The 27,407-nt window shown below is 48.4% G+C and overlaps 1 protein-coding gene across 1 annotated transcript in view; it reads right to left on the reverse strand.

The window, feature by feature from the left end:
* The window catches only part of FBXO10 (F-box protein 10), a 555,020-nt gene that overhangs the window by 203,052 nt on the left and 324,561 nt on the right, over positions 1-27,407 (reverse strand). Inside the window, exon 4 of the mRNA XM_085636503.1 lies at positions 19,269-19,418. Within this exon, the coding sequence (XP_085492629.1) occupies positions 19,269-19,418 (150 nt within the window). The remainder of the gene's footprint in view (positions 1-19,268; positions 19,419-27,407) is intronic.

Here is a 27,407-nt window from a genome sequence, read left to right on the forward strand (position 1 = left end):
TGAAGCGTTAGCCAAGTCTAACAAACAAAAGATACGGTGGGAATACCTACCTGGCAATGGCTGAGGAGCAACAAAACCTGAAAATCAAACTATGTCATTACATTGTCATGTGACGAGAAACAACTAAAGACAGACTTCTCTTGTAAGGCTACCTGGACTACATTCAATTCATTTGTCATCATTTCAGGCTTTACTGTTGAATAATGTGCTTAAGCGTGAAGATAATCTGAGAAGTCAGACTAACCTATCAAGTAGTCAAAGTCATTTTATTTCGGTTTATTAAAACCATAAATTACACATCACAAATGAATGAAAAGATTCACACAGAATTAAAACAATAACGTCATTCAGAGGACAAGTACCAGCCCATATTATCTAGTTCATTTGCATCCCGACAAATGCCTCTTCCATAAAACCGGGTATAATGTGCAAATGTGACAACGCAAGGTAGGCTAAAAGTGCACGGGTAGCATAAGTAAGAAACAAGGAAAGAGTCAACTATTTCAAGGCAGCAGTGACACCCCATCTCCTCTTGTTCCACATAGTTATCTAATGTCTTACACTGCTTCTTTCATAATACCAGATATAAAGAACAAATGTGACAAGATAACATTGGCTAAAGATGGAAGACATCAAGCTAAAAAACATTTACTCGACCCCCTCATCTCTGTTAAGTAAATATCAGTATTTAATGTAAATGACACAAGCTTACGAGCATTTCGATAATTAAGTACCCACGTACCATGATTAAAGAAGAACGCCCTGCAAAGCCTAAATCCAAACAGCAGATCCAAGATCATGTGCCCATTTTTTAATTCCAACATTAATTCTAATGCAGTGTCTAAGTGGCCTCATTCACTAATGGGTTTATATAACCTGTACCCTTGTAAACTCAAATCAACTTGACACTGTACCCATGAAGTTTAATTTCTTTAAAATAGACTGTAAAGGCTCTGCGCCTGCTATCTGCAACTCTGAAGTTCTCTTATGGCTGGCAAAACAAAACCATTACCTATACATTTAAAGCAGGATCCACACACATATAATAAAGTTCATACCCTCACCTAGAAGCACCAACAACTTCACAGCGCAATCAAATTTGTCAGCTTTTCCTAATATGTACGTTAAGCTATGACATATATTAAAGCTGACGTAAGGTGCTCACGGTGTTGCACTACTACTCGCTTAGAAGTCTCTCTTGATTTAGTCTTGCAGTGATCAAACCTATTTTGTAGAAAAGCCAGATCAGTCAAAGTTAATAACTGTCGCAGGCCTCTTGTATTTCACCACCCACGTGGATGTGATGGAAAGTGTTCCATGTGGAGGCCGTAAACCTTTACCAGTCTGTTGGTGGATATGTTGTAGTGCTTCTGGAATCGTATGCTTTGGTGCTCTGGAGGAAGTCCAATATGTTGCCATCATCCTCATACTGGTTATCATCGTAATAGTCAGTATCCCCAGTGTCAGACTGAGGGGCATATGTGTCTGATTAGGTATATTGTTAAGTCTTGGGTGGTGGAAAAAGATCTGCATGCTCTGGCTTAGAGAGCCTTGTCGGGTCCAATTATTTCAATCCTCCTTTCGATAGAGGACAATGTGGTGGCTATGAGGCTTAAGTGCATGTAAGACCTAAGCAGCACTGTCTTGTGACATCTTGTGGCGGTGACCAGAAAAAAGAGGCTGGATGCTGCAGAACCAGAACAGGCAGTGGAGGGACATGCACGTGCAAGGAGTATCAAAAGCTATTGGATTAATGTGCTTGTTCAATAGGAATGGCAGATGGATGATCAGAGGCAAACAAAGCATAAGAGGCTTTGCATGATGAAGATATGGCGCAGCAAATTATTTCCTATTGTGCGGCTATGGTGATAACAGGTGCACATGAATAAGCTACTAACCTTCGCTAATGCTCATTCTGGAGGATACTCTAACTGCCGATTCCTCAACTTAGAGTACTTTCCATGAATCAGGCTGGATGTGGAAACGTTCCTTCAACAGTGCTTCCGCGCGCCTGAAGCCACCCCATCAATGCAATGTGGGAAGAGCAGTCAATTGGCCTCTCTATTATTCTAGAGATGTTGCAGAGTATTTCGAACGAATATTTTGCAATGACAGGACAGTTCCAGATCATACAGAAAAAATTGCATTTGCTGGCACGGCATCTGGGGCATAAGGGTGAGGGAAGTTTGCCCACTAGCCCTAGTATTTTAGGAGTACAATAGGGATTGTGCAAGTAATTCAGTTGTATGAGGTATAGCCTTGAGGAGATAACCAGCTTGAGGTAGCCAACTTAACGTCCCTACAAATACTTTCATCTAGGGGACCCACCCAGCCATCCCATCGTTCCTTAAGCACTGTGAACCGGTCTGATGTACTGATAAATCAGGATTTATAGATGTGTATTATGCCCCTCTACCTAATAGGCCTCAGTTGATTTTGGCTACAAGCAGCCTGTGTTCGGGAGACGCGCTCAAGGCGGACTGGCGGGCCGTTTTCTGCAAGATATAATTGTAGGTACCTGTAGAATTGGGTTCTGTGGAAATCAAGTTCTGTCTAAAGAGTTTAAAATGATTTAATTTGACAGACAACCCCAAGATTCAAAATGCTGATGAGATTCCATTGTTCAAAAGCTTCCAGGCGACCTCTGTTAGGAATTCAGCTGTCCGGCCCGAAGGTGTCTCCTACATAAGCCTGGGGTCCCACTTGAACCAAGGCAAAGCAAGCTGCCAACTCAGGAGAACCACCCTCGTAACCTCCGGCAGTGAGTCCAGAAGGGGGTCCACATACAGAAAGTCTAATAAAGTGTTTTGACCGAGCAGAGATATCTCAACACTGGGTCTTCTCGCCACCAAATAGACGGTCATTTATGAATCTGTGATGCCCAATAATATTGCTGAGGGTCTGCCATGTGCATTACTCTGTAATAAGTCGATTGTGTGCATTTGTTGAGTGCAATACGAGCGATCTTGATTGGTCTGTGAAAGGAGTGCTCCCTTCCAAACAGTAAGGAAACCAGGGCTTGAGGGATCATTAAGGGGATATTTTGTAGCATATACAGAAATCGCGGCAGCGCTACCATTTTGAATAGTGCTCCCATGCCAAAAATAGTAAGGGGGAGGTTTGACAACCTATTCACGTCCTTCCGTGTTCGAGTCTACTGTGTGGTGAGAATGAGGTACGCGATGTGAAAACTTTGAATGTAGTGTTCTGTACTGCGATAGGGAACAAAGCCACATCGATCCAGGTGAACAAGCGAGGTAGTAGTCTGTTGGCCAAGACACTGGAATAGATCTTGAATTCATGCTGGAAATGGGACAGTACCATGGGCATGAGCCTGGGGACATCCTAATTTAAGGGTGAAGACAATGGTGTCCAAATCAAATTCAGAGGGAAGAGGCCCCTCTCTATGGCTTTCTGGTGCGTACACACTAGGTGAGGAGAGAGAGTTGACCGGGGAATCCTCTGGCTGTGGAAAGAGGAGAGGTTCCCCATTGTAAGGAGTACGCTACCATTCCTCGGAGTCATCTGTTCCGATGTGTGGAACGGGGGACACGTGACACAACCCACCCATAGGAGTCTCCCGATCGGGGAGAGGAAATATACGGGACAGAAAGTCAGCGCTTCCATTCTTGGTCCCCTTACGATGTCGTACATCATAGACATGGGCTGTAAAGAAAGGAACCACCTAAGGATGCAGGGATTATGTCCCTTATTTCAGCTCATACATTGGAGAGGGGCGTGATCGGTGTAGAGGGTGAAGCGACTCCCCTCCGAGTAATAACGGAGTTTGTCCACAGCCCATTTTATGGCGAGACACTCCTTCTCAATAGTAGGGTATCTCTGCTCACGGGTAAACAACTTCCTACTCATTACAAGCATTGGCATAGCCAATAGGTCTCGCCTTTGGGACCTTATAAGTGTTTAGCCATGCAACAGTTGATGTTGTTGCACCAAGGATATTGTGCTGCATAACTAAATACTTATAAGGTCCCAAAAGCGAGACCTATTGGCTATGCCAATGCTTATTTATATAGAGCTCTTGCTTTAGTCAGGCCCTTCAAAAGTGTGCAAACCATACAGTGATGTCCAAAGAAGGGAAAAAATATATTTTCACGTATTATATGTCACCTGTTCTGATGTGATGTGATGTGTTATGATTACCGCGGCAGAGGGAACTCCCCACTGGAAAAGCAGCAGGTGGCTCTTTATGTTGGAAGAAAGCCACTAACCAATTATCAACGCAATTAACTGCCTTTGAGGCATATATTAACAGCCCCCACAAAAAGCCAAGTGACAGCCATGCCTCTGATCTAACTCATTAACACTTACTAATGACTTTCTGCTTTGGGGCATTCTACCTCTGTCACAATCGCCTTTAAAGTTTTCACTGAACAACAACCCTTTTACTTAAAAGCCAAACAAACAACCGCTTTCCTCACTTGACACACTGCAACGTTAATGACTCATAACGTCAAACCAGCGCGCTCAAGTTCCCGGATAAAGAAGAAGGGAAAACATTTATGTGGGGGGTTCAGAATAAAATAATTACTTAAAATGTCTCAGTTCTCTATTTTTTAACCAATGAAAAGGCCGGAAATGTATTCAGAATATTTACAGGCGCCATATTGATTATCATTAATGTCTTTTAATAATCCAGTCTCGCGTTCGGCAGTTTGACGGAAGCAAAAGATGAATCGAATAAATTAAATGTCTTTCAAGCTATTCAACCTAATAACTGAAATGAGCATTTTCGCGGGCTTTTCATCCCAGTCTCCAACCGAAGACCCTTTCAAAATCACATATAATATGCTTTGACAGATTTCTACTCTCCCACTCATTGTTACGGTCTCCAGAAGTCCCTATCAGACCAACTTTATTTCAAACATTCACAGAAAGTTTAATGTCGGCATTGTCTTACCAATAAATAACGCCGTGAGACACAACTTGTTTGGACTAGTTAGACGGCATTCTCCAAGAAAACCACAAAGTAGCTCATTTAAGGTACATTTAACGGAACTATTCAGGTTTCTTTCCTTGCACGACAATTTTTAGCACCTCAAAGGAAACTGTAAGAGTATCTATTTGTCTTTCTCAAAGTGATTGACAGATCAGCTCCAATTAGTTCAAAATTACGCTATTACGAGCGTACAAAAACCCAACTCCTTTCATCTTACTAAAATAGTGGAGTATGTTCACAGTCAATAACTTTGATCACAAACATTTCTCTACCATGCCTGACTTGTTCCCTTAGAATTGTGAAACGTTATGGTTAAAACATTTTTATATAAAAAATGAACCAACTGTTTTTTCGTTTCTGAAAGGCTAATTCAAGAATTAAAAAATGCAATATGCTGGAAGCAGAAGTAATTCCCAAAGAAAAACAAGAGATGTTATATACATCACACACAGTAATGGTTTCCCATAAAACAAAGCCACCGTTTTACAATGTACCATGGCATATAGGTCTATGCAGGCACTGGGTTATGATGAGGTAAAGTGTTGGGCATTATGGAAAGTGGGCTCTCCGATGAGGCATGAGGCACGTTGCAAGCAGTGGCATAGTAAGGGCGCCTCTGCCCTAATGCGAGCAATGATAACAACCCAGGGGTCATGAGTGAACAAGCGGTCTTCACTTTTCAAGCACTTGCACTCGTGCTTGTGGCGGCATCCACCTTGCGGGAGCGAGTAGAGGCCATATGTTTGTAATTAACGTGGCCGCGCCGCTGCTCGCTCCCGCAAGGATGATGCCGCCACAAGCACGAGTGCAGTGCTTGAAAAGTGAAGACCGATGGCTAAAGGCCCTCTCCTAGAGCAGCGCATGCGTGCTGCCTAGGCGAGACCTAAAAAGGATCGGGTGCTCCGTGCGCTCAGGGGAGAGTTGTGAGAGGACTGCCCCCAACCCACAGTCAGAGGCATCGGTGTGAAGGATAAAGTGTTTAGTGAAATCGGGAGATAAGACTGGACTAGTTGTTATTGCCCTTTTCAGGCGAAGGATTTCGAAGGGTATAATAGATACTTACATTTGGCCTCTTTCTTTAGAAGATTAGCAAGAGGACCTACTATTTCGGAATATTGGGGAATCAACCTTCTATAATACCCCAACAACCCCAAAAAGGCTCTGAGTTCTCTCTTCGTGGAGAGAAAAGGAGTATCCATGATAGCTTTCACTTTCTCTTTCTGTGGTTCTATCACTCCATTTCCTAGTACATAACCCAGGTACCTGACCTTATTGAACCCCAAATTGGATTTGTTTAAGTTCACGTGTAGACCGGCACTGAGTAGGGTTGGATGATCTCCTGACAGTGTACCAATTGGTCCTCCCAGGTAGGGCACAATATCGTCTAGATAGGCCGACGAAAAGTTTTGGTAGTCATGGAGCACGGTGTTCATGAACCTTTGAAAGGTAGCGGGTGCTCCGTGAAGACTATACGGGAGGACTGTAAATTCGTATAACCCATCCGGCGTGACAAAGGTAGTCTTCTCTTGATCCCTCTTCCGTAGGGAGACCTGCCAGTACCATTTTGTGAGGTCTAGCATTGTTATATACTGAGCGTCTCCTAATTTCTTTATTAATTCGGCGATCCTCAGTAAGGGATACAAATCGAACTTGGACATGGAGTTCACAGCCCTAAAATCAATGCAGAATCTAATGGAGCCATCTAGTTTGGGGACCAGGACAATGGGGGACGACCACTCACTTCTGGAAGGACTGATAACTCCCATCTCTAACATAGCCTTGACCTCATCTCTGACGGATTGTCTCCTAGCGGCCGGAATGCGGTAGGGTCGTTGGTTAATGACCTTACCAGGGACTGTCTCAATGACGTGTTCAATTAAGGATGTTATCCCTGGGACGTCTGAGAACAGAGAAGAGAAAGGGCACAACATTGCATCTAAAGATTGCTGTTGCTGGGGGGATAGGGAGTCATTTATCACTAGCTGGGGAAGAGTACACGTGGCGTCTAGGGGTTGGCAATACAAGATGTGAGGATTTAGGAAGCGGACCCAACCATTTGTTTAGCAGGTTGATGTGATATGTTTGTACTTTGGAGGGCTTTACCTGAACTTTGTAAGTGGTTTTACAATACCCACCACTTTATAGGGGCCCATCCACTCTGCCTTAAGCTTACTGGAGGAGGACGGAAGTAAGACCAAGACTCAATAATTGATAGCTAATTGCAGCCATTTCTTTCCTTTATCATAGTGGTACATCTGCCTTTCTTTATGTTTTTCCAAATTGGAATAAGCGAGATCCCGCAGTTAGCCTATGCGGGATTTGAGGTTTTGGGTGTACTCGAGAAAACCCCAGGTCTCATATTCCTCTTCCTTCTCCCATGCCTCTCTTGTCATTTCCAGAAGCGATCTTGGCTGCCTTCCGTATAACATCTCGAAGGAGGAACAGCCAAGACTGCTCTGGACCGGACTACGTACAATGTATAGGGCGAGGGGAAGAAGTTGGTTCCAATCTTTCCCTTCGCCCCTAAGCATCTTTCTCAAGGTTGACTTCAGAGTGCCGTTGTATCTCTCTCCAAGTCCGTCGGTTTGCGGGTGATAAACCAACGTCCTGATCTATCTGATGTTCAGGGTCCGACCCACACTCCTTCATGAGACGAGAGACAAAAGGGGTGCCCTGATATGTCAAAATCTCCCTGGGGAAGCCTACTCGAGAGAAGAGCTCAATGAGTTTCTCTGTGATATTCTTGGTGGTAGGAGCACACAGGGGAAAGGCCTCAGGGTAGCGAGTGGAATAATCTACAATTACCAGGGCGTATTGATGCCCTTTTTTTGTTTTAGGTAAAGGACCGATTAAATCCATCCCTACCTGTTCAAGCGAGTTCCTGATAATCAGGAGTGGCTGTAGGGAAATCGGAGGAGGTCAGTATGAGCTTCTCTTTTGGCAGACCTCGCATACCTGGCAGTATTTCTTTATGGCCCCATACACCCCAGGCCAGTAAAAATGTCTTAGCACACTCTGTGTTGTTTTTTCTGCCTCTGTGTGACATGCTGTAAGGTGAGTGTGAGCAAAGAAGAGTACCTGTTCCCTAAAGGCTAGGGGTACCAATAACTGGGGGGGATCGTCCGTTGTGCTTTTCGGTGCAAAAGCCCATTGTTGACAAAAAAATGGGGATAAGTTATGGGTGTGGTGACGTGAGGGGTCTGTGCTGCTTTCCAGGCATTTCGGAGGATGAGGTCATTAGTTTGGGCGTACCTGAAATTCCTGTCTAGGAGGCAAGGTTCCGGGGTGATAAGGGCAGTATGTGGTGGTTCCCCAGAGCCACCCCCATTTCTCCCATCCCTCTGGGATTGTAGGGTGGTCAGGAACATCCACAAGAACCCAGAGTTGTCAGTCCCTATGATTAAATCCTCGAGGAGGTCACCCAACACCCCCACCCGGATGCTAGAGGGGGACCCATGGACAGGGTGGAGGGATACTTTAGCTACAGTGTATGGCTTAATATCCCGGTGTATGCATCGTATGTGCACCAGGATGTCAGGCATGATCTGACTGGTGTCAACCAGATCTCTCTGGATGACGGACTGCCGACATTCGGAGTCCAGTAAAGCCATGACCCATTGACCGTTTACTTGTATACTTACATAAAAGGCACTCCCCAACTCGGCGGTGTATAGTATTGATCTCGGGATAGCCGACATCCATTGGTTCTTCCATAGGCTTTTTGTGAGGACACTGATGGGCAATGTGGCCCCATTCACCACAATCAAAACATTGGGGACCTCGATGTATTGGTATATCAGTTTTATAGGATCGGGATCTCAGAGGTTCAGGAATAGGTTTATTAGGGATCTTCTTGTCATGCTTCCCTTCAACAGGACGGCCCTCGGTTCTCCGTCTCCCAAAGAGGCACACAAGGTGGGGCCCTGGAGAACATAGTAGCCATCTCAACTGCCTGTTCCGTGGTGAGGTGCGTGTGCTGTCTCAGCCATCTTTGTGTGTTGTACAGAAGGGCCTCTAAGTACTGCTCCAAATATATGAGGTCCATTATATCTACTTTGCTGCTTTCTGAGGGTTTTGGGGTTTTCGCCTGGGGCTCCCGTTTCCCTGCGGAAGCACACCCGGTAGGATTCAGCGTCCATCCCCAAATGGTCCAGAATGATGGACTTGATGTCAGCATATGGGGTGTTGCCTGTAGAATTTGCTACTTTGTAGGCTGCTTGCACCTCGCCAGTGAGAAGAGGCGCCAAGAAAAAAGGCAATTTCTCGATGGGCCAACCATAGGCTTTTGCTGCCCGTTTGAAATTGAGGAGGAATGCATCTGGATCCTTACCGGTCACATACTTTTGAAGTGATATACCTGGTGGGTCCTGAGAGCTACTTTTCGTCTCTCGCATTCTGGAGGTCACTTGGACTTGGTCCTCCGCGACCTTATGGAGCCCTTTTAAGTGTGCCGCCATCGTGCTATTGAATAAGTCCCGGTCAGCCTGAGCCGAAGACATCTGGTGCTCCACGGCCCATTCTAATTTCTCCTGTCCTTTCATGATATGTTGAATCTGGGCGTCCATTATTTCGGTACTAATGGACAATGTGCCCGCATTCTCCAACAATTGTAAGCTTCCAAAAGGATCGAGGTCTATAACAGAGTTTGTATGTGATTCTTTTATTTCCTTGCACACACAACGCCTCAAATGTGCCAGTATTTGAGAAGGATAATGCTTTTTATCCTTCCTCAAAAGTCCTTTTCTTAGGCTCCAGTCTCCATGGCGCTCCGTTTTCTCCCAAAGAGGATTCATGTTTCCCTCGGAATAAGAGAAACACAATTGTGGGTAAGAGGAGCTTTCTACATGCTTCCACCAAATGCAGGGAGTGAGGGTTCACCCGGTGCTGTGAATGGGCTATGGACGTGCGGTTTGTGAAGGAGGGGAAGGAACAATCGGATGGATAGGGTTTAGAGAGCAGGTCGCCCGCTATTACTGACTTTCTCCCTCCTCCCGACCCACCCTGAGTGCCTCGCACGTACCTCCAGGAGCGTGGCCCGGTGAAGCGTGGGATCGTTGGCCTCCTGGCTCTCTTGACATCCCTCTCTCTTCTTCCCAGGACGGGTTTCCCTTTTCAGCCATTGGCTTGGAGCCGATGACGTATGGTCCGGGAGCGGGGTCCTCTGGCGGGAGTTCCCAATTAAAGGAACCTCGTCTGGAACGCGAAGGCTGTAACCCCTGCCGGGAGCTCCGACACACAGTCCAGTCCGGGGAATCCTCTAGCTGTGGAAAGAGGAGAGGTTCCCCATTGTAAGAAGCATGCCACCATTCCTCGGAATCATCTGTTCCGATGAGTGGAACGGGGGAACGAGGGTGACACTATCATAGAGTGGTGAAATTGGTCAACATGTTTCAGCCTCATGCCCTCAGCAGAGGTGTGGCGGTTTTCTTCAGGACCTTATTTGTTTAATGCAATGTATATGACCAAATGCAAGATAAAGTAAACAAAACTTATTAGTAGTGATATACAGAACAAGTGGTTGGAGTGGGGGGGGGGCACTCAGTCAGGATGCCACTGATGTTTAACCCGCTAAAGTAAGGAAACAAACCTCTGCTTAACCTTGGCGCAAACTCAAGGGAACGTCGAGTCCTGTAGTTCTCAATCTCTGATAGCGCGGATAGAAACTAGACAAGTTAACCATACAACTAAGTAACTTGTAATGCCCATTACCCCCTCCCCAATTGCCCCCACCACACACTTCCACCCCAGAAGCACCTGTCGCCCTAGCTACTCCTAATTAACAAGTTCAACTTAAGAGTCTTATAAGGGCGGAACCCTCACCAACAACTTGCATTACATAAGGATACTGTGCTGCTGGAGAACGATAGACTAAACAAGGAGTGCAAGCAAGTTCAACAGGACATCCCGGCAGTTGGTAGGCAAATGGAGATGAGGGCCCAAATGGAATCACACCAACAGGAATAGAAGCAATGAGGTGTTCACACCGGGCGCATCTTCAATTGAAAGGCTCTGTATGGCCTGTTGCCGCCATTTCTAAGATCCTCATGTGGCTAACTGGCAATGCCAACCTTCGCTTGTCTCCAGTGCCAGTCCTGGGACCGAGGGGAGAGCCCCGGCTGCTGCTGTGACTGACCTTTGGCAAGTTGGCTCCTACTTGACGTCGGAAGAAAAATGAGGGCTGGTTTGTTTGGACGGGTACCAGTGCTCCCTAGAGAGTGACCGCCATCTTGGCCTCCCAAGCCATGGTCCATTAACTTTCATTTATAAAGATGAAGTCAGCCTCAAAAAGATTAAAAGATGCTAACTTATTAAAATTCAATCTTATTGCTAGAATACTGACAGAGCACATCATCATAACTTTGTTCAGATATCTGTCAATTTTACCAAAACAAACGATGAGGGATGTTTTAAGGGTGAGGAGCGTGGTATGTTGCGGGGAGGGGGCGCAGTGACTCCTCCTTGTCCAGTAAGCACGCCACCCTTCCCTTTAAGAAACCCCAAAAGACGAGTCCATGAGTGATGAAGAGACGGACTGCCATTGAAACAGTAAACGGAATATTAAAGTTGTTCTGTTTGCCGTTTTAATATGACAAAAGGCTTCAGTCAGTCACTTGAGTCCATGCGGCTTCTAATATTGGTGATTAGCAGGTGTACCATGCTGGTTACAGAAAAAGTTGAATGAAAAGAAAATAGAGTTGTTTGAGCTGCGCGGCTGTCATTGTGTAAGATTAAAGGCAGTAGACAATTCTGTCCCTCAAGACACAGTTCTGAACTAAGGCGACAGATGGATAAGGAACACACCCACCGACTAAGGCACAGTTCTCCCCACTCGCACCTTACCTTCATGGGTAACTGGCTAGATGAGGTGGCTTATGATTTTGTCGCTTAATGCACGCAGTTCGGCAGGGTTCAGACACTCCAGCAGACCACCCATTCAGTGTCGCTTAGCATGGACATGGCTGTTAAACACCGTCCCAGGATGGAAAGCAAGTGAAGCAAGTTGTGGATAAGCTATGAAGCAGGGAAAAAGCAGCCGTGGCGAGCTCCAAAGAAGTTTTATTTATGCAAGAGCCACTGACACACAGGTTGCAGTAGCTTGAAATGAAAGTCACTTGTGAATCTCTCCTCTATGAACACAAACCAGATCTAAAGTAAACACAGGGGCGGAGTCTCCATTAGGGCTCTGGGTCTGCGCCCCCTTGATATTCCTTAACATTTCTGTACAAATATTAAATAGATCGATTTATTAAAAGATACGATCGTATCTCTAAACAAATCAATGTATTTTAAGTCTGGGCAGTGCTTCCCAGGTTGCCTGCCCCACCTTGCTCTGAAGCAGGAGACAGAAGCCAGGCAGTAAATCAACATTCTGAGCTGGGACACACAACACAGGGCTTACTGTTCTAAAGCCCTTCATAATTAATCATTGCCATTGGAGTCCATGGCAGTATTCTCTATAGGCCAGTGACGCTCTCAGCATCATGGTTTGGGACATTGGAGTCTCCCTCCCTGCTGAGAGCTGCCTTCGGTCATCACAGGCATAGATCCCACCCTTTCCCATTTGTCACAGGTTGGAGTGGAAGCATGCACGTGTGTTTTGGTGCCTTGTCCTCGGTAATGGTAAGTGTTAAAATGCAATTCTCTGTTATGTATATTTTTGTGAGACCCCTCGCCACCTCCTCCACTGCAACACCCCAGGCCCTGGCTGCACATGGACGGCCCTGTTAGAAGTGAAGCTGCAGCATTTATTCCCCATGAAATGGATGCAAAAGACGAGCAGGCCAGGGTTCTTGTACCCTTGTGAAGTTAATCCAAATATCCGAGTCAAGCCAAAGCGAGAGATATGTGCTTACAGAGCTTACATGGATGTCAGAAGAGGTACGTACACCGTTCAAAAATAAAGCTCTGCCGGTTCTAACCCAGCGGCACCTGCCATATAAATAATTCAAAAGAGCCAAAAGGTTTGAAATTCAGATAGCCCCAGAGAGGTCTATTAATAATATGACACACGAGCAGAAAATATGAAACGCATTTGAATTTTAGTCAAAGCTTTGGTGACAAGAGCAGCTCATTATCTGAAGCTCAGGTCAGAGGAGAAAATGAGTGAGAAAGTAGAGGGGGATCAGGGGTGAACATCCAGCAAGCACGCTCTGTTAAGAAGCTAGGCCCTTGACCCTGCTTGCAGGTCAGGCCGCACCCATCGACGCACAGCACCTCCGCAGTGCCCGTGCCTCTCCCCCGCTGCTGCCGTAAGTTCACCGCTCCTCCTCTGTATGTTGTGCCTGTTGTTCCAGTAACTCCGTAATTTTGTTGCCCATTTTTCCTTCTGTGCCCCTTTCGCTATTGTTGCCCAATTCCCCTTCTGTGCCCCTTTTCTATTGTTGCTCACTTTCCTTCTGTGCCCCTTTTGCTATTGTTGTCCACTGTTTTAATATTCTGTGTCACTTCGTGCTATTGTCTTTCTCACGTGTTCTGTGTGGTTTCTCACCCCCCCTTCTTTGCTGCCAGTATCCCACCCTTCCCTCCGTTCCCGCCACTGCTTCCCTGCGGCCCCGCCCCCTCACTCGCCCACTCACCACCCCGCTCCCGCATCCCAGCTGCTCCTCCCTCCCACCTCTCCTTATATGAAGGCCGCGCAGCGGCCGCACACAGCGGGCGTGCCTTAGGCAAGCCCGCCTGCGCCCGTTCGCACCTGGACCATGCCCAGCACCAGAGCCCCGCAAACGCCATGATGCCCGCCTCTGCTACGACTCCAGCACCCTCCACGCACTCAACGCCGGACGATCACGCACCTGCTGCCTGGCTGCCCCGAAGCGCACCCAAGGACCCTTCACTTGCCGGAACTGCAGCTTCACCAGCATCCGGCCCGCCAACCCTCCTACCGAAGAACCCAACTTCCTCAGATGCATCCTGCTCAACACCCGCTCCGCCCGCAAACACGCGGGGACCTACTCGACACCAACGCCCCAGACATCGCCTTCCTGACGGAGACCTGGCTGACCCCCTCCTCGGCACCCGACATCGCCATAGCCATCCCGGAAGGCTACAAGATCACCCGCAAGGACCGCACTAACGGAGTAGGAGGAGGAATTGCCATCGTCCACAGAAACACTCTCAAAATCTTGCCAGACACCGACGACACCCTCAGCACTGCCGAATACCTGCACTTCCAGATCCACAACGACCCCAACACCACCCTCAGAGGCACCCTCGTCTACAAACCCCCCGGACCCCGACCACAGTTCAGCGACTCCATCGCCGACTTCATCAGCACAGATGCCCACGCCTCCACGGACTACAACCTCCACGGGGGTCCTGAACTTCCACCTCGAAAACGACTCTAACTCTTCCACCCTGATCGACAACCTCGCCAACCTTTGACTCAGACAACTCGTCACAATACCCACCCACTCCATCGGCCACACGCTTGACCCCATCTTCTCAGCAAGCACCCACGTCTTCTTCAACCGCACCACCAAACTCCACTGGACCGACCTCTGCTGCATCCACTTCACCTTCCGGAAACCCACCACCCACCACCGCACCCAGCAGATGCCTCGCTGCCGCTGGAGCAAGGTCACCGAGGACCAGCTAACCACCGCCCTCGCCCAGAGCCCGCCCGCAGACCCAGCCGACCCGACGCTGCAGCCTGCAGCCTCAGACAATGGATCGACGACTGCGCCAACACCCTCGCCCCGCTCAAGAAGCCCCCCAACACACACACCAACATGAGAGCCAGCTGGTTCACCGAAGACCTCCAGGCCTCCAAGCGAACCTGCTGAAAACTAGAAATAAACTGGATCCGCAAACGAACACCCGCAAGCTACACAGCCCACAAGAATGCCACCCGCAGACACCACCACCTCATCAGATCTGCCAAAAGGACCTCCTTCAAAGCCCGCCTAGACAACAACGCACACAACAGCAAAGAGCTCTTCAACATCGTGAAGGAACTCTCCAACCCCAGCTCCAACACCAACGACATCCCACCGTCACAAGACCTGTGCGACTCGCTGGCCACCTTCTTCCATCGCAAGATCACTGACATCCACGACAGCTTCGACGCCATCACCACCCCTGCAACAGCTGAGACCCCCGCTCCCACGACCACCACCCGCACCAACCGCCTGCTCGCCTGGACCAACATCAACGACGACGACACCATCAAGATCATGAACACCGTCCACTCCGGATCCCCGGAAGACTCCTGCCCACACCACATCTTCAACAAAGCCAGCAGCACCATCGCACCCCATCTCCGGAAAACCATCAACATCTCCTTCGAGACAGCGACCCTACCGGAGAGCTGGAAGCACACAGAGATCAACGCCTTACTCAAGAAACCCAAGACGGACCTCAAGAACTTCCGACCCATCTCCCTGCTCCCGTTCCCGGCGAAGGTCATCGAAAAGGCCGTCAACAAACAACTGACCAGCTTCCTCGAGAAGAACAGCATCCTGGACCCATCCCAGTCCGGGTTCCGCAGCAACCACAGCACCGAAACCGCCCTCATCGCCTCCACCGACGACATCAGGACCCTGCTTGACAACGGAGAAACCGCAGCCCTCATCCTCCTGGACCTGTCAGCCGCCTTCGACACGGTCTGCCACCGCACACTAAGAACACGCCTCCACGACGCCGGAATCCAACAGAAGGCTCTGGACTGAACCACCTCCTTCCTCTCCGGTAGAACTCAGACCGTCCACCTCCCCCCTTCCGCTCCAAAGCCACCGAGATCATTTGTGGCGTACCCCAAGGCTCATCTCTCAGCCCAACGTTGTTCAACGTCTACATGGCACCGCTCGCCCAAGTCACACGAAGGCACGACCTCAACATCATCTCCTACGCCGATGACGCCCAGCTGATCCTCTCCCTCACCAAAGACCCCCACACCGCCAAAACCAACCTCCACGAGGGAATGAAGGCCGTCCGCGACTGGATGAGAAACAGCTGACTGAAGCTGAAATCGGACAAGACGGAGGTCCTCATCCTAGGATCCACCACCTCGGCCTGGGATGACTCCTGGTGGCTGACTGCACTAGGAGCACCCCCCACACCCACCGACCACGCACGCAACCTTGGGGTCATCCTCGACTCCACCCTCTCCGTGACGAAGCAGGTCAACGCCGTCTCCTCCTCCTGCTTCAACACCCTCCGCATGCTTCGCAGGATCTTCAAGTGGATCCCCACCGAAACTAGAAGGACGGTCACCCAGGCCCTCGTCAGCAGTAGACTGGACTACGGCAACGCACTCTACTCAGGAGCCCCGGCCAAACTCCTGAAACGGCTCCAACGCATCCAGAAAGCCTCTGCACGCCTGATCCTCGACATCCCTCGCCACAGCAATATCACTCCCCACATGAGAGCTCTGCACTGGCTCCCCATCAACAAGAGGATAACCCTCAAGCTCCTCACCCACGCACACAAGGCACTCCACAACACCGGACCAGCGTACCTCAACAGCCGCCTCAGCTTCTACACCCCCACCCGCCAACTCCGCTCTGCAGACCGCGCCCTCGCTAACGTCCCCCGCATCCGAAGAGTGACCGCCGGCAGCAGATCATTCTCCCACCTCGCCGCCAAGACATGGTACACCCTCCCCATCCGCCTGCGACACACTGAAGACCTCCTAACCTTCAGGAGATTCCTCAAGACCTGGCTCTTCGAACAGTAGCAGCGTTCCCCCCCCAGCACCTTGAGACCCTCACGGGTATGTAGTGCGCTCTACAAAAGCCTTGATTGATTGATTGATAGGCCAGCACCTTTAAATCTTAATATAGAGTCATGTACATCTTAAAACAAAAATCGTGATGATTTGTTTTTAATTATACTGGCAATTATGTGTTAATGGTTTGAAATGCATGGTTTCTTTTTTTAATTACAGCAGCTTATTTTGCTGTTTTACAGAATGGGCTAACAATTTCCTACAAGGTTTGACACGATTGCCTCATAGTAGTGTACAGAACCATTTCATTTAGCAGACCCTGCCTCCACCACTTTTGAGTTATGCTGTTGTGTTTGTGCTAATGTACACCATATGAGCATTTATTTGCCTGCCTCGTGAATGTGGAGAATGTCATTCAGCAAGAAGTCAGACACCCTATTGGGTGAGTAGGTGTCACTAGCTTTTCTGTCCAGGTGGAAGTTACCATTACTTTTCGCCCCATCACTTTCAGAAGTCACAAGCTGCAACTAAGTAAATATGCCATGACACACTGGAGACACGAGGTGGTAATACACAGGACAGATGAGGGCAATGTGCATGAGATTGGAGCACGAAATACAAGGGTGATTCACATATACGTAACTATAGTGACCGATAGATATGGGAAAATTACGGGGCAGGCCTATTCTGCAGCCAACTGTTTGTGACTGAAATCACTACAGAATAAAACTTTGTTCCAGCTCTTACGGCACAAGAGAAAGGCATATTCGCAGTGATGTGAGGGGATCAGCTGGTAGCATAGCACAGTAGAACATAGTGGCAGCTAGCGTATAAACACGTCCTACACTAGAAGGGAAAGAATTCAAGAAAGACTTCATGAAACGTGGTGTGTGTTAGTTTCAAAGATGACCACCACGTTTTCAGCGCTATGGACTCCTTTGCAAGCATTTGTTCCTTTTATGGATCTTTTACTAACCCTCGCCGATATATTGAGGAAGCCTATTCCCAATTGTGTGTTATTAGGTACACAAAGCTTGCATAAAAGCAAAAACATTGTAAAGCCATCCACCGCAAAACGTTTTCATTTAGAGAATTTCCAAATTGACCCTCCCCCATGAACTCAAAACAAAAACGGGGAATAAGCGGGTGCCTGACAGCAGAGCTCAGGGCAACTGAAAACATCGAGCACTTGTGCTCTTTACACAAAGGACGACGGGCGGAAGGTGTTGTTCTGGGAAGGGTACGGAGATTAAGTGAACGTTGGAGAAGAGCATGTACGGCCTACAACAGCAGGCATGAGAAAGTGATTTAAGAAAATAGTGCTCACAGGCTGTAATTAAAACATCTAGAGTAACAACACACGTAACAGGGATAGACCTCATGGGAGGTTACAACAGGAGAAAAGGGGGTACTAAGAAGGGACTACTAAGACTATTGTCAAATCAAAAAGCAACCATTTACAAATAACAGTAACAGGAGTCAATTGAAAAAATGGGCGGAAAATGGGCAGAGCCCAAAGTCCACACCTGAATACAGCAAAGCTCCGAGAGACAGCGCAAACGCTGCATAAGTGAGACCTAAAAAGGAATAATAGGCACTCCTTCAGTGGAAACACACACCTTCTGATGAATTAAAGCTTGTGGAGAGGAAGATTAACATAGGAGTGGAGCCTAAGACCCTATCTCTGTAGAGATTCTTAAATATGTTTTTCTGGTGATCACATAAGGTATATCAACTGCTGTGCTGCCAAGCCAGGCTTAAAAAGACTTGGAGGCCTCATGGACAGGGCGGACCTATTTAAACGAAAAACACTCCCGTGGAATTCCTCTTTAATGGGGCTTTTTGTTCATGCATTTATCTCTCATTGGTATGTGCACGTATGCAGTCATCTTCATGAATCAACTTTTTTTTGGAACCTGTGTTTCTTAATTATTTTATCACAGCATTCCTGCTAATGCAACCTCTCAGGCTGCTGCACACTCAGAAGTGAAGACTCACAACAATTATAACTAATTAGTCCAGGTAAAGGTTATTTTCGTTTTCTATGAAAAGCTAAAAAACACAATATACCAACTAGAGAGGAACACTACTAAAAACGGCGTGTGCTATTTAAAGCCAGGGTGATTTAAGGGTGATTTAAATATTGAGTGGTTAAGAACTGCTAACGATTACTAGCAGTGAGGACCCTCAAGACAAAAGCATGGGTGTAGGGCAAGGCCCCGCAACCCCAGTGGTGTGGGGGGCCCTTCGCATTAAATGTTCAGATAGAGGCCCACAGACCCTGCCTGCTTGCAGCAAAAAAACATTTTTAAAAAACAACAAAAAACACCAACATAGAAGTTACAGCGTGCAGGCCTGCCAAGTGACACAGATCCCAGGGTGGAGGTGTATGCTTGAGTCGACTCAGCGGACCTTAGAACAGAAAGGTAATGTCAGGTTGGAGCCAGCGATTTTATCCAAGGAAGAGAGCTATCTGCTGCTATTTTCACACATCTTAATTTGGGGAGAAAGAGGCACAGATCACCAAATGCTGAGCTTATTTTTGAGTCACTTTGACTACTAAGGCCTTGATCGACTAGCAAAAGGCTAATTAAGAATTTATCTTTTGTTTGAACTTGTTTAAAATGAATATACATAAGAAATTACCAGTATCAGAGGGTTTGCGCCTTTCCGAATATCCACGCCAGCCTCTGCGTTGGAGTGAATGACGTTGTCTGCAATCAGGCCCCCTGCGGCCAGGCGCATGAATATTCCAGATGTTTTACAGTGAAAGATTTCATTCTTTAGCATAACAATCTGTGGGGGAAGGAGAAAACATTGGTTACCACCATTTTTCCGTTATGTATAATTCAAGCTTGTAGTTTATTCTATCTTTGCGGCCATTACAGGAAATAAAAGTGCACTTATAAATGATTTCAGTTTAGCTACTGAGGAGCCCGAGTCAATCTCTACAGGGACAACTAGCCCCACCCATGCTGAACAAGTGCTCTGCAGTCCAAAGACAAGCTCTGGATCGGATGGATAGGAGGCATGTGGTTGCAGGAGGTGGGCACGAACTCAAGACCAAAGGCAAGGGAACAGGCAACAGGGAGGGAGAAAGAACCCAGAAGAGCGAGATAAAGCAATAGGAAGTGTAGGGTGGTAAGATGTATTAAAGACTATGCCGCCTTGGTATTCAGCAACCCTAGCATTTGGCAGCACACACCATGCATCTATAAAAACACATCAAAATCTTAGCTTAGGTTGTGGCATAAGTCACCGCACACTAAATCGTTCCCAAAGAACAGGTGCTCCGCTTCCAGGGCTAACCATACCGACAATACCCTAATTTAATAATTATACAACATAACAAAAGAGAGGCACTCTGTAAAATACTGTCTAAAAGAAAGAAATATTTTTTATAACCATGAAAAAACAAAGTATACAAAAAAAAATTGTAGTGCAGGAGTCCTAATTAGTCACATCAGTCCAACTTGTATAAAGAAATCAATCAGCTGATTTGGTTGGTTATAGCTGAAAAAAAGTAATCCAGATTTTGTAGAGATCCAATTCGTTGGTCAAGATACCATGGACAAATATATGGTTATGTTTAAAAGTTCATTCTTTATTTTCGTCTTGTCATGCACAATATGGACATGGACACAGTCAATGCATTTCGTCCCCTACATATTGGGACTTCTTCAGGGCATAAGAAAAAAATTTAACATGTTCCCATTTGTAGTCTATAAGACTTCGTCCACCAAAAGATCCCAGCAACAGTTCATCTTGTTTCAAACAGTAGCCATGCGTTCTTGTGTTCGCTGTGTGCAAACTGAATTCTGGTAAATCTGGATTGCATTTGGATTGCTGCTCCATCACACGTATGACATCTCTTAATTTCACCCAGAGATTTCTGCTGCTAAATACAGTCAGCATTCGGGATGAAAGGCAAGCCCAAAATGAGGAAGTAGCAGAAGAATCCAACTCGGAATTAACTATTGTCCTGGCTATTCATCATTTCTATGGGACCCTCGAAATCTAACTCGCACTGTGCTGGATTTTCCCCACCCTGGGAGTTATTGGTATCCACGGTCTCAATAACTCCAGGGATGGAGAAAATTGGACCCATTTACTGGGCCACTCATAATAAGGGCTCAAGAGGCCAAAAAATAACTGATAATTGTGGACACTTTTTTCCTTTTTAACTAAGGGGAGATCCTCAACCCACCCAATCCCACCATTGCCCGACTCACATCCTCGCATTATATTTTGTGTTCTCAATGTGTTGTCAGGCACTTCCATTCTGCTGATGGTGACCAATGTTTGGACTTCTTATTCCTCTCCTGACTACCAGTTTGGTCTTGGAGAGAAGACGTTCATTTTATTTCTATACAACAAAGACAGGTGGGAATTATCTCTTTAGCAGAAGACAAAATCCCTGCTCCGTCATGGAACCATCTGATGCAGCAATAAAATTACTAAATTACATTAGGTAAATTCATTACTTTGAGTCCGTAATTCCTTGTTCCACTCATTACAGTGTGAACGGTGCGTCTGACTTCACAGACAGGCAATCCCATGTCCAAATCAAAACTGATACCACCGGAGGGAGGAGCCTAGCGCGCAACCAAGATGGCCGCGTAGGCACAGGGCTCCCGAGGGCCTCCACAACCTCCCACGTCTTTCCTGAATTTATCCTGATTCTATCGACGGGCTTCTACGGGCGAACCTAAGTGGAGGTGATACCTGCTGTCCAAATTCAAATCGGACATCAGGAGCCGGAATAGTATCGACTCCAAGTTGGCGGCCTACTCCGGACCTTGCCCCGGACTCGAGTTGGCGTGGTGCCCGGGCAGAAAGTGAACAACAACGGCATGCAGGACTTGGGCCGGTGCGCACCCCCTACTTTCACTTTCGGTTTCGGGTCTCCTCGCTGAACCTGAGGGGCCTTGGATTGTCATCACACATTTATAGTGGGACGATTGGGTAACCTGCCTGCTCTTGGACACTAGCTGGGACTACCCTTTGGGGTCTCCGAGGCTTCCTAGATTGGTTCTCCGGTGCTCGCTCATCGTGTTGGTGGCCGACACCCTTGACGATCATCAGACAATGGCGGCTAGATTGGACGGAGATAAGCAAAAATCCAGGACGACTAGGCGGGGAGCTCATACCCAAGCTAACAACATGGACCGCTATACCCAGTCGAGAGGTTCCCCTGGTGGCCCGCATAAGTCGCCGGAGAGATCCAAGGATGGCCCGGGATCGTCAACGGAGTTAACATTGCAGGACGTCATGGGTGCCATCGAAGAGATGAAAGCGGCGGTCGGCCAGCGATTCGATACATTGGCCCATAAATTGGACACAGTTTTGATCGACGTTAAACTAGTCAGAGCGGACCTTTCACAAACGAATGAAAAGGTCAAATCCTTGGGTCTGACGACGTCGAGTCTGGTAACGGACGTGTCTGACCTGCAAGCCGAGGTCCGTAATCTGCGGACGTCCACTGCTTTGTCTGTCGGTCGATTGGAGGATTTTGAAAGTAGGGCTCGGCGGAATAATGTGCGCATAATCGGGGTGCCGGAGAAATCGGAGGTCCCTGCTGCTGACCTCTTTGTGGAAGACCTTGTGATCAACCATCTCGCACCCAAAGACTTGAGTAAATTCTTTGCGGTTGAGCGGGCCCATAGAGTTCCGGGTGGTAAGCCTAAACCGGGCGCTCCCCCACGGCCCATCATCGCCAGAATTTTTCATTTCAGGGACAGGGACGCTATACTGCAGGCCTCGAGGGTGAGTGGGCCGACGAAGTTCGAGAACACTCATATAAGTTTCTACCCGGACTTCACACAATTGGTCCAAAAGCAGCGACAGGAGTTCATGGGTGTCAAACGGCGACAGAGACATGGACCTGAAATATGCGATGCTCTTTCCGGCCAGGTTGCGGGTTGAGTTTGAGGATCGGACGCACTTCTTTGATCGGCCGGAGGAGGTTGGAGATTGGCTTGATACCCTGCCTCAGCAACGACGTCGAGAGGGACAGACCGAGGGGAACGGAGCGGGCGCGGCTGGACAGGAGTAGACTTTTGGTTCCCGGTGACTGACTATTGTGATGGCACTTCCATATTTTGGTTTGGTGTTTCTATTCAGCGCCTTATCCTTCAATGCCCGGGGGTTGTGGGGTGCTCAGTGAGGCTCTTTCCTCCTCTGGGGTTTTCTTTTTGTAGCATAGTTAATGTTAGGGCGACAGGCACACTGCAAGTTGGGGGGGCTACATGGGCTCACGCAGGGGTGCAGGGTGGGGGGAGTTGTAACGGGAAGGTTGGTGGGGAGGGGGGGAGTTGGGAATGTTTGTTTGTTTCACAAGGCAATGTGAGGTTAGCTGCTGATTTGTTCTGGTTGTGTTCTCCGGGATGTGGGCATCATGCACGGGAGCTGGGTGGGGGGTAAGGGATTGAGAATACTTTCGTGGAATGTGAACGGACTGGGGGATAGGATCAAGCGCGGGGTGGTGTTGCAGTTTTTGAAACGGATCTCGCCCGACATTGTTTTCCTGCAGGAGACACATCTGATTGGGAACTCCTTCCATGCCCTGAATAGGCGGGGCTATCGCCTTGCTGTTCACTCTGGTTTCACTTCTGGCTCTAGGGGAGTGGGTATCTTGGTCAGGGCCTCTCTCCCGTTGGAGGTGGATGAGGTGCTCCACGATGATAGAGGGCGATATGCAGCATTGGTGGGGAGATGGGAGGGTAGAGCTGTTTCGCTCGTTGCTGTTTATGTGCCACCGGGATTGCAGGCGGCTACATTTGCGGATTTGGGGCGTTTGGTCCTGGGACTCCCTGGGGGGGTTCTGGTGTTAGGGGGTGATTTTAACGCTGTTGTATCCGGTATGGAGGACCGTCACCCCCCAGGGATCTCCCTAGAGCCCAGGCATGGCTGGGTGGCTTTCTAGATACTTTAGGACTTATAGATTTCTGGAGACTGATGCACCCGGGACAGGCACAATACACCTTCCACTCGGGGGCCCACGGGAGTCTCTCGAGACTTGATTATATACTTATGCCAGCGTTCCAGGCTGGAATGATCGGGGAGGTGCGTCATTTGGCCCGAGGTATTTCTGACCATTCCCCTCTATGTTGCAGATGGAGGTTGTTCCTGGGGCAGAGGGAAGAGTAGCGCCAATTAACCCCTGGTATTTACGTAACCCTAATGTTCGCGCTGAACTGGTTAAGTCCATTGATCACTACTTCAAAGATAATGAAGGGTCAGTGTCGTCTGCTGTCTCCCTATGGGAAGGTTATAAAACGGTGATCCGGGGGCATGCCTTGTCTCTTATTTCCCATGCTAGGAGGTGCGGGAGGGAAGAGGTGGTCCGCCTGGAAACTGACATAGCTGAGATGGAGGGGGATTTGGAGCGGGGTGTCACGGATGAGAAATTGCACGTTCTCAGCCTTAAACAGTCAGATTATAGAGCGCTGGTCACGGATGCTGCTAAAAGGATGAGTAGAGAGCAACAAGGACGACTGTATGATGTGGGAGATAAGGCCGGAAAGTTGATTGCTTGGTTGGACAGGAAGGAGAGAGCGAGTAGAGTGGTGCCGGTTGTGGAGAGAGTGGATGGCGTGTGTGTGACTGACCCGGTAAAAATTGTTGACTGCTTTGTGGATTACTTCCGTGGGGTATACTCTCCGGTCTCTGGGTGCTCGGAGGAGGACTCTCATCTGTTACTTAGAGATATTGCATTGCCGTCCCTCTCGGAGGCCGATAGCATATTGATGGAGGCGAAGTTGTCGCCGGATGAGATTGCTCTGGCCATTCGCTCGATCGCTTCTGGTAAGGCCATGGGTCCCAATGGTCTCCCCATTGAACTATATAAGTTGCGTCCAGATAAGATAGCACCATATCTCCGTGACATGTTCCTCGCTGCACGGGCGGCGTGCTCCCTCCCCCTTGACCAACGTCTCGCCACCATAGTTGTGATACATAAAGAGGGGAAGTCGCGAGACTGCTGTGCCTCCTACAGGCCTATCTCGTTGTTGAACGCGGAACCCAAAATTCTGGCTAAGGTGTTGGCCAATCGTCTGGTTCGGGTCGTGGGCGACTTGATTCATCAGGACTAGTCCGGTTTTATACCTCATCGTAATACCGCCCTGTACCTGAGGCGGTTGCATGGCGTGCTTGCTAGAGCGGAGTTTATGCGTGAGCCGGCCATCTTGGCGTCTTTGGATGCTACCATGGCGTTCGATACTTTAGAGTGGCCGTATATTTGGGCTGCGTTAGCGAAATTCGGGTTTGGCCCTGAATTCATTGGGTGGGTAAAATTGCTATACGCTGACCCATTGGCGCAGGTTGTGGTGAATGGTAGGGCGTCGGCTCCCTTCGCGCTGGGGAGAGGAACGCGGCAGGGCTGTCCATTGTCGCACCTCCTCTTCGCACTTTCTTTAGAGCCTCTCGCTGCCTGGTTGCGTTGGGAGCCGTCGTTGCGGGGCATTAGATGGACGCCGGAATTTGAGGACCGTGTCTCCCTTTATGCGGATGACATCCTTCTGTATCTCACCTCTCCTCGACAGTCGCTAATTGTATTGGTGGACGTATTGAATTCCTTCGGTCGTAATTCTGGCCTGGTTATCAACTGGGCCAAGTCATGTGTTTACGTCCTCTCGTCCCCTCTTGCCGCGGGGGTGCCCTATTCAGATTGCTACATTGGGGTTCAAATATTTGGGGATCTTCATATCACTGGACCCTGCGGTCCGCTATGAGCGAAACCTTCTCCCTCCACTCCAGCGATTGAAGGCCGACGTCGCGAGGTGGCGACGGCCTCCGCTCTCGCCGCTCGGACGGGCGGCATTGTTTAAAATGATGTCGCTGCCTCGTTTTTTGTACGCTTTACAAAATACGCTGGATGTCGTGCCGGCCCGTTACTTCCGTGAGGTGGAGGGTCTTCAGCGCCAACTGTTTTAGGACGGGCGACCGAGGATCGCTCTCGCCAAGTTGACACTCCCTTGGTATGATGGGGGTGTTGCCCTCCCCGATATTAAAAGATACTATTGGGCGTCTCAATTGGCGGCGGTGAACCACGGGATATACGGTCCTGCTTTGAATCCGGCCTTCGAGATGGATAAGTTATTACTTCCGGGCGGGGATTACAACAGGGCACTGTATTCGGCGACTCCGGATGCACGGTTGACAGGACCAACGCAAGTTGCGGTACGCGTGTGGCATGCGGCGAATGCTGCGATGAGGTGGAGGGATCGCTTGACTCGAGCGACGCCGTTGTATGCTTCCCAGCGTTTGGGTTGTCTGTGGAAAACGAAAGGATTTGAGAAATGGGATATGATTGGTATAAGTAAGGTGGGTGACCTCTGGGCGAAAGGGTCCTTTAAAACGTTTGAAATGCTCAAAACTGAATACAAATTAAATGATAGGGAGTACTTTCGATATGCACAGGTCCACCATGCGCTGTGTTCGGTTTTTCCGGATGTCGCTGCTATCCCAGAATATTCCCCGTTGGAAGATAGGGTGTTAGACGGCTATGTGCCCGACAGCACTATTTCCCTGATCTATAAAAAACTTATTAATGATCGTACGGACTTGCTGACCCATCTGCGGGAGGCGTGGATGGCCGACGGATTGGAACTGGACGATGAGGATTGGGTATCAGGGGTGGCCTCCCCGAAAGAGGTGGCGATCCCGGCCCGCCTTAGATTTGTGCAGCTGAAGATACTCCATAGAGTGTATGTCACAGGGCCTGGTTTGATACGTATGGGTTATTCGAGGGATGGACTGTGTAAGCGTGGCTGTGGCTTGTTGGGTACCTTTCTTCATATCCTATGGGAATGTTCGGAGGTTGTACGATTTTGGAACGGGGTACATACTGTAATGGAGGAAGTCACGCATGTCGCTTTGTTACCAGAGGCCAGGAGGTGTTTGCTGAATGTCTGGGAACCAAATGACTATAATGCGGCGCAGACACAGTGGGTGACTTTGGGGTACATGGTGGCTAAGCGCAATATCACACAGTTGTGGGGTTCCCCGAGGCCGCCTACGATTTCGGTATGGAAGGAGAATATGGATTGGTGTATGTTCAGGGAGAAGACGATGTATGTGGCGAGAGGCAAGCCTGGGAGGTGGACTAAGGTGTGGGGTCCATGGAATTCCTATCGTGGGACTATCTGCGCTCCGCCTCTGCCACGAGAGGTCGACGTCGCTTTGTCCCCCTAGCCGCACATTCTACGTAATTGTGCATGCTTTGTCCTCTTCTCCGCCGCCTCCCACTACCACCTCCTGTCAAGAGTTATTCTAGATAATGTGGATCTTCCCCCGTCCTGGGAAGCGCACGCTGCTATTTCGGACTCTCATTGCCTTGTTTGTGTGTTATTGTTGTTTTTTTTTTTCCTTTTTTTTTTTTTTTTAGAAAATATGAAACCGTCCTTTTCGATTGCCCTTGGACTATGGCCGCGCCCTGTTATATGTGCTTTCGAACTTTCGGGAGCTCTTGCTTCTGACTCATTTGAATGTATGGAGTTGCCTTGCTGGCTCCCGAGCTTTCTAGCGGCCGGCCCTTGTGGTTGTAGGCCCTTGTTTGTATCTCTTTAATGTGTAATAAAGGTTTCTTCTTAAAAAAAAAAAAAAAACTGATACCACCCTGGGAAGTACATCCAGATACAGGGTAGAGCCCCGAGGACCGCTAGATCGATTGTGTGTGGTAGGGCTAAATTGTAGGATAAGTCCTAATTGGGAGAGGGTGAATGGAATGGGGAATAATGGAATCACCCAATGTAAATTTAGCCACCAATTCTTCGTCCCATTTCT

This window comes from Triturus cristatus, chromosome 2_1, assembly GCF_964204655.1.
Source record: "Triturus cristatus chromosome 2_1, aTriCri1.1, whole genome shotgun sequence".
NCBI lineage: Eukaryota > Metazoa > Chordata > Amphibia > Caudata > Salamandridae > Triturus > Triturus cristatus.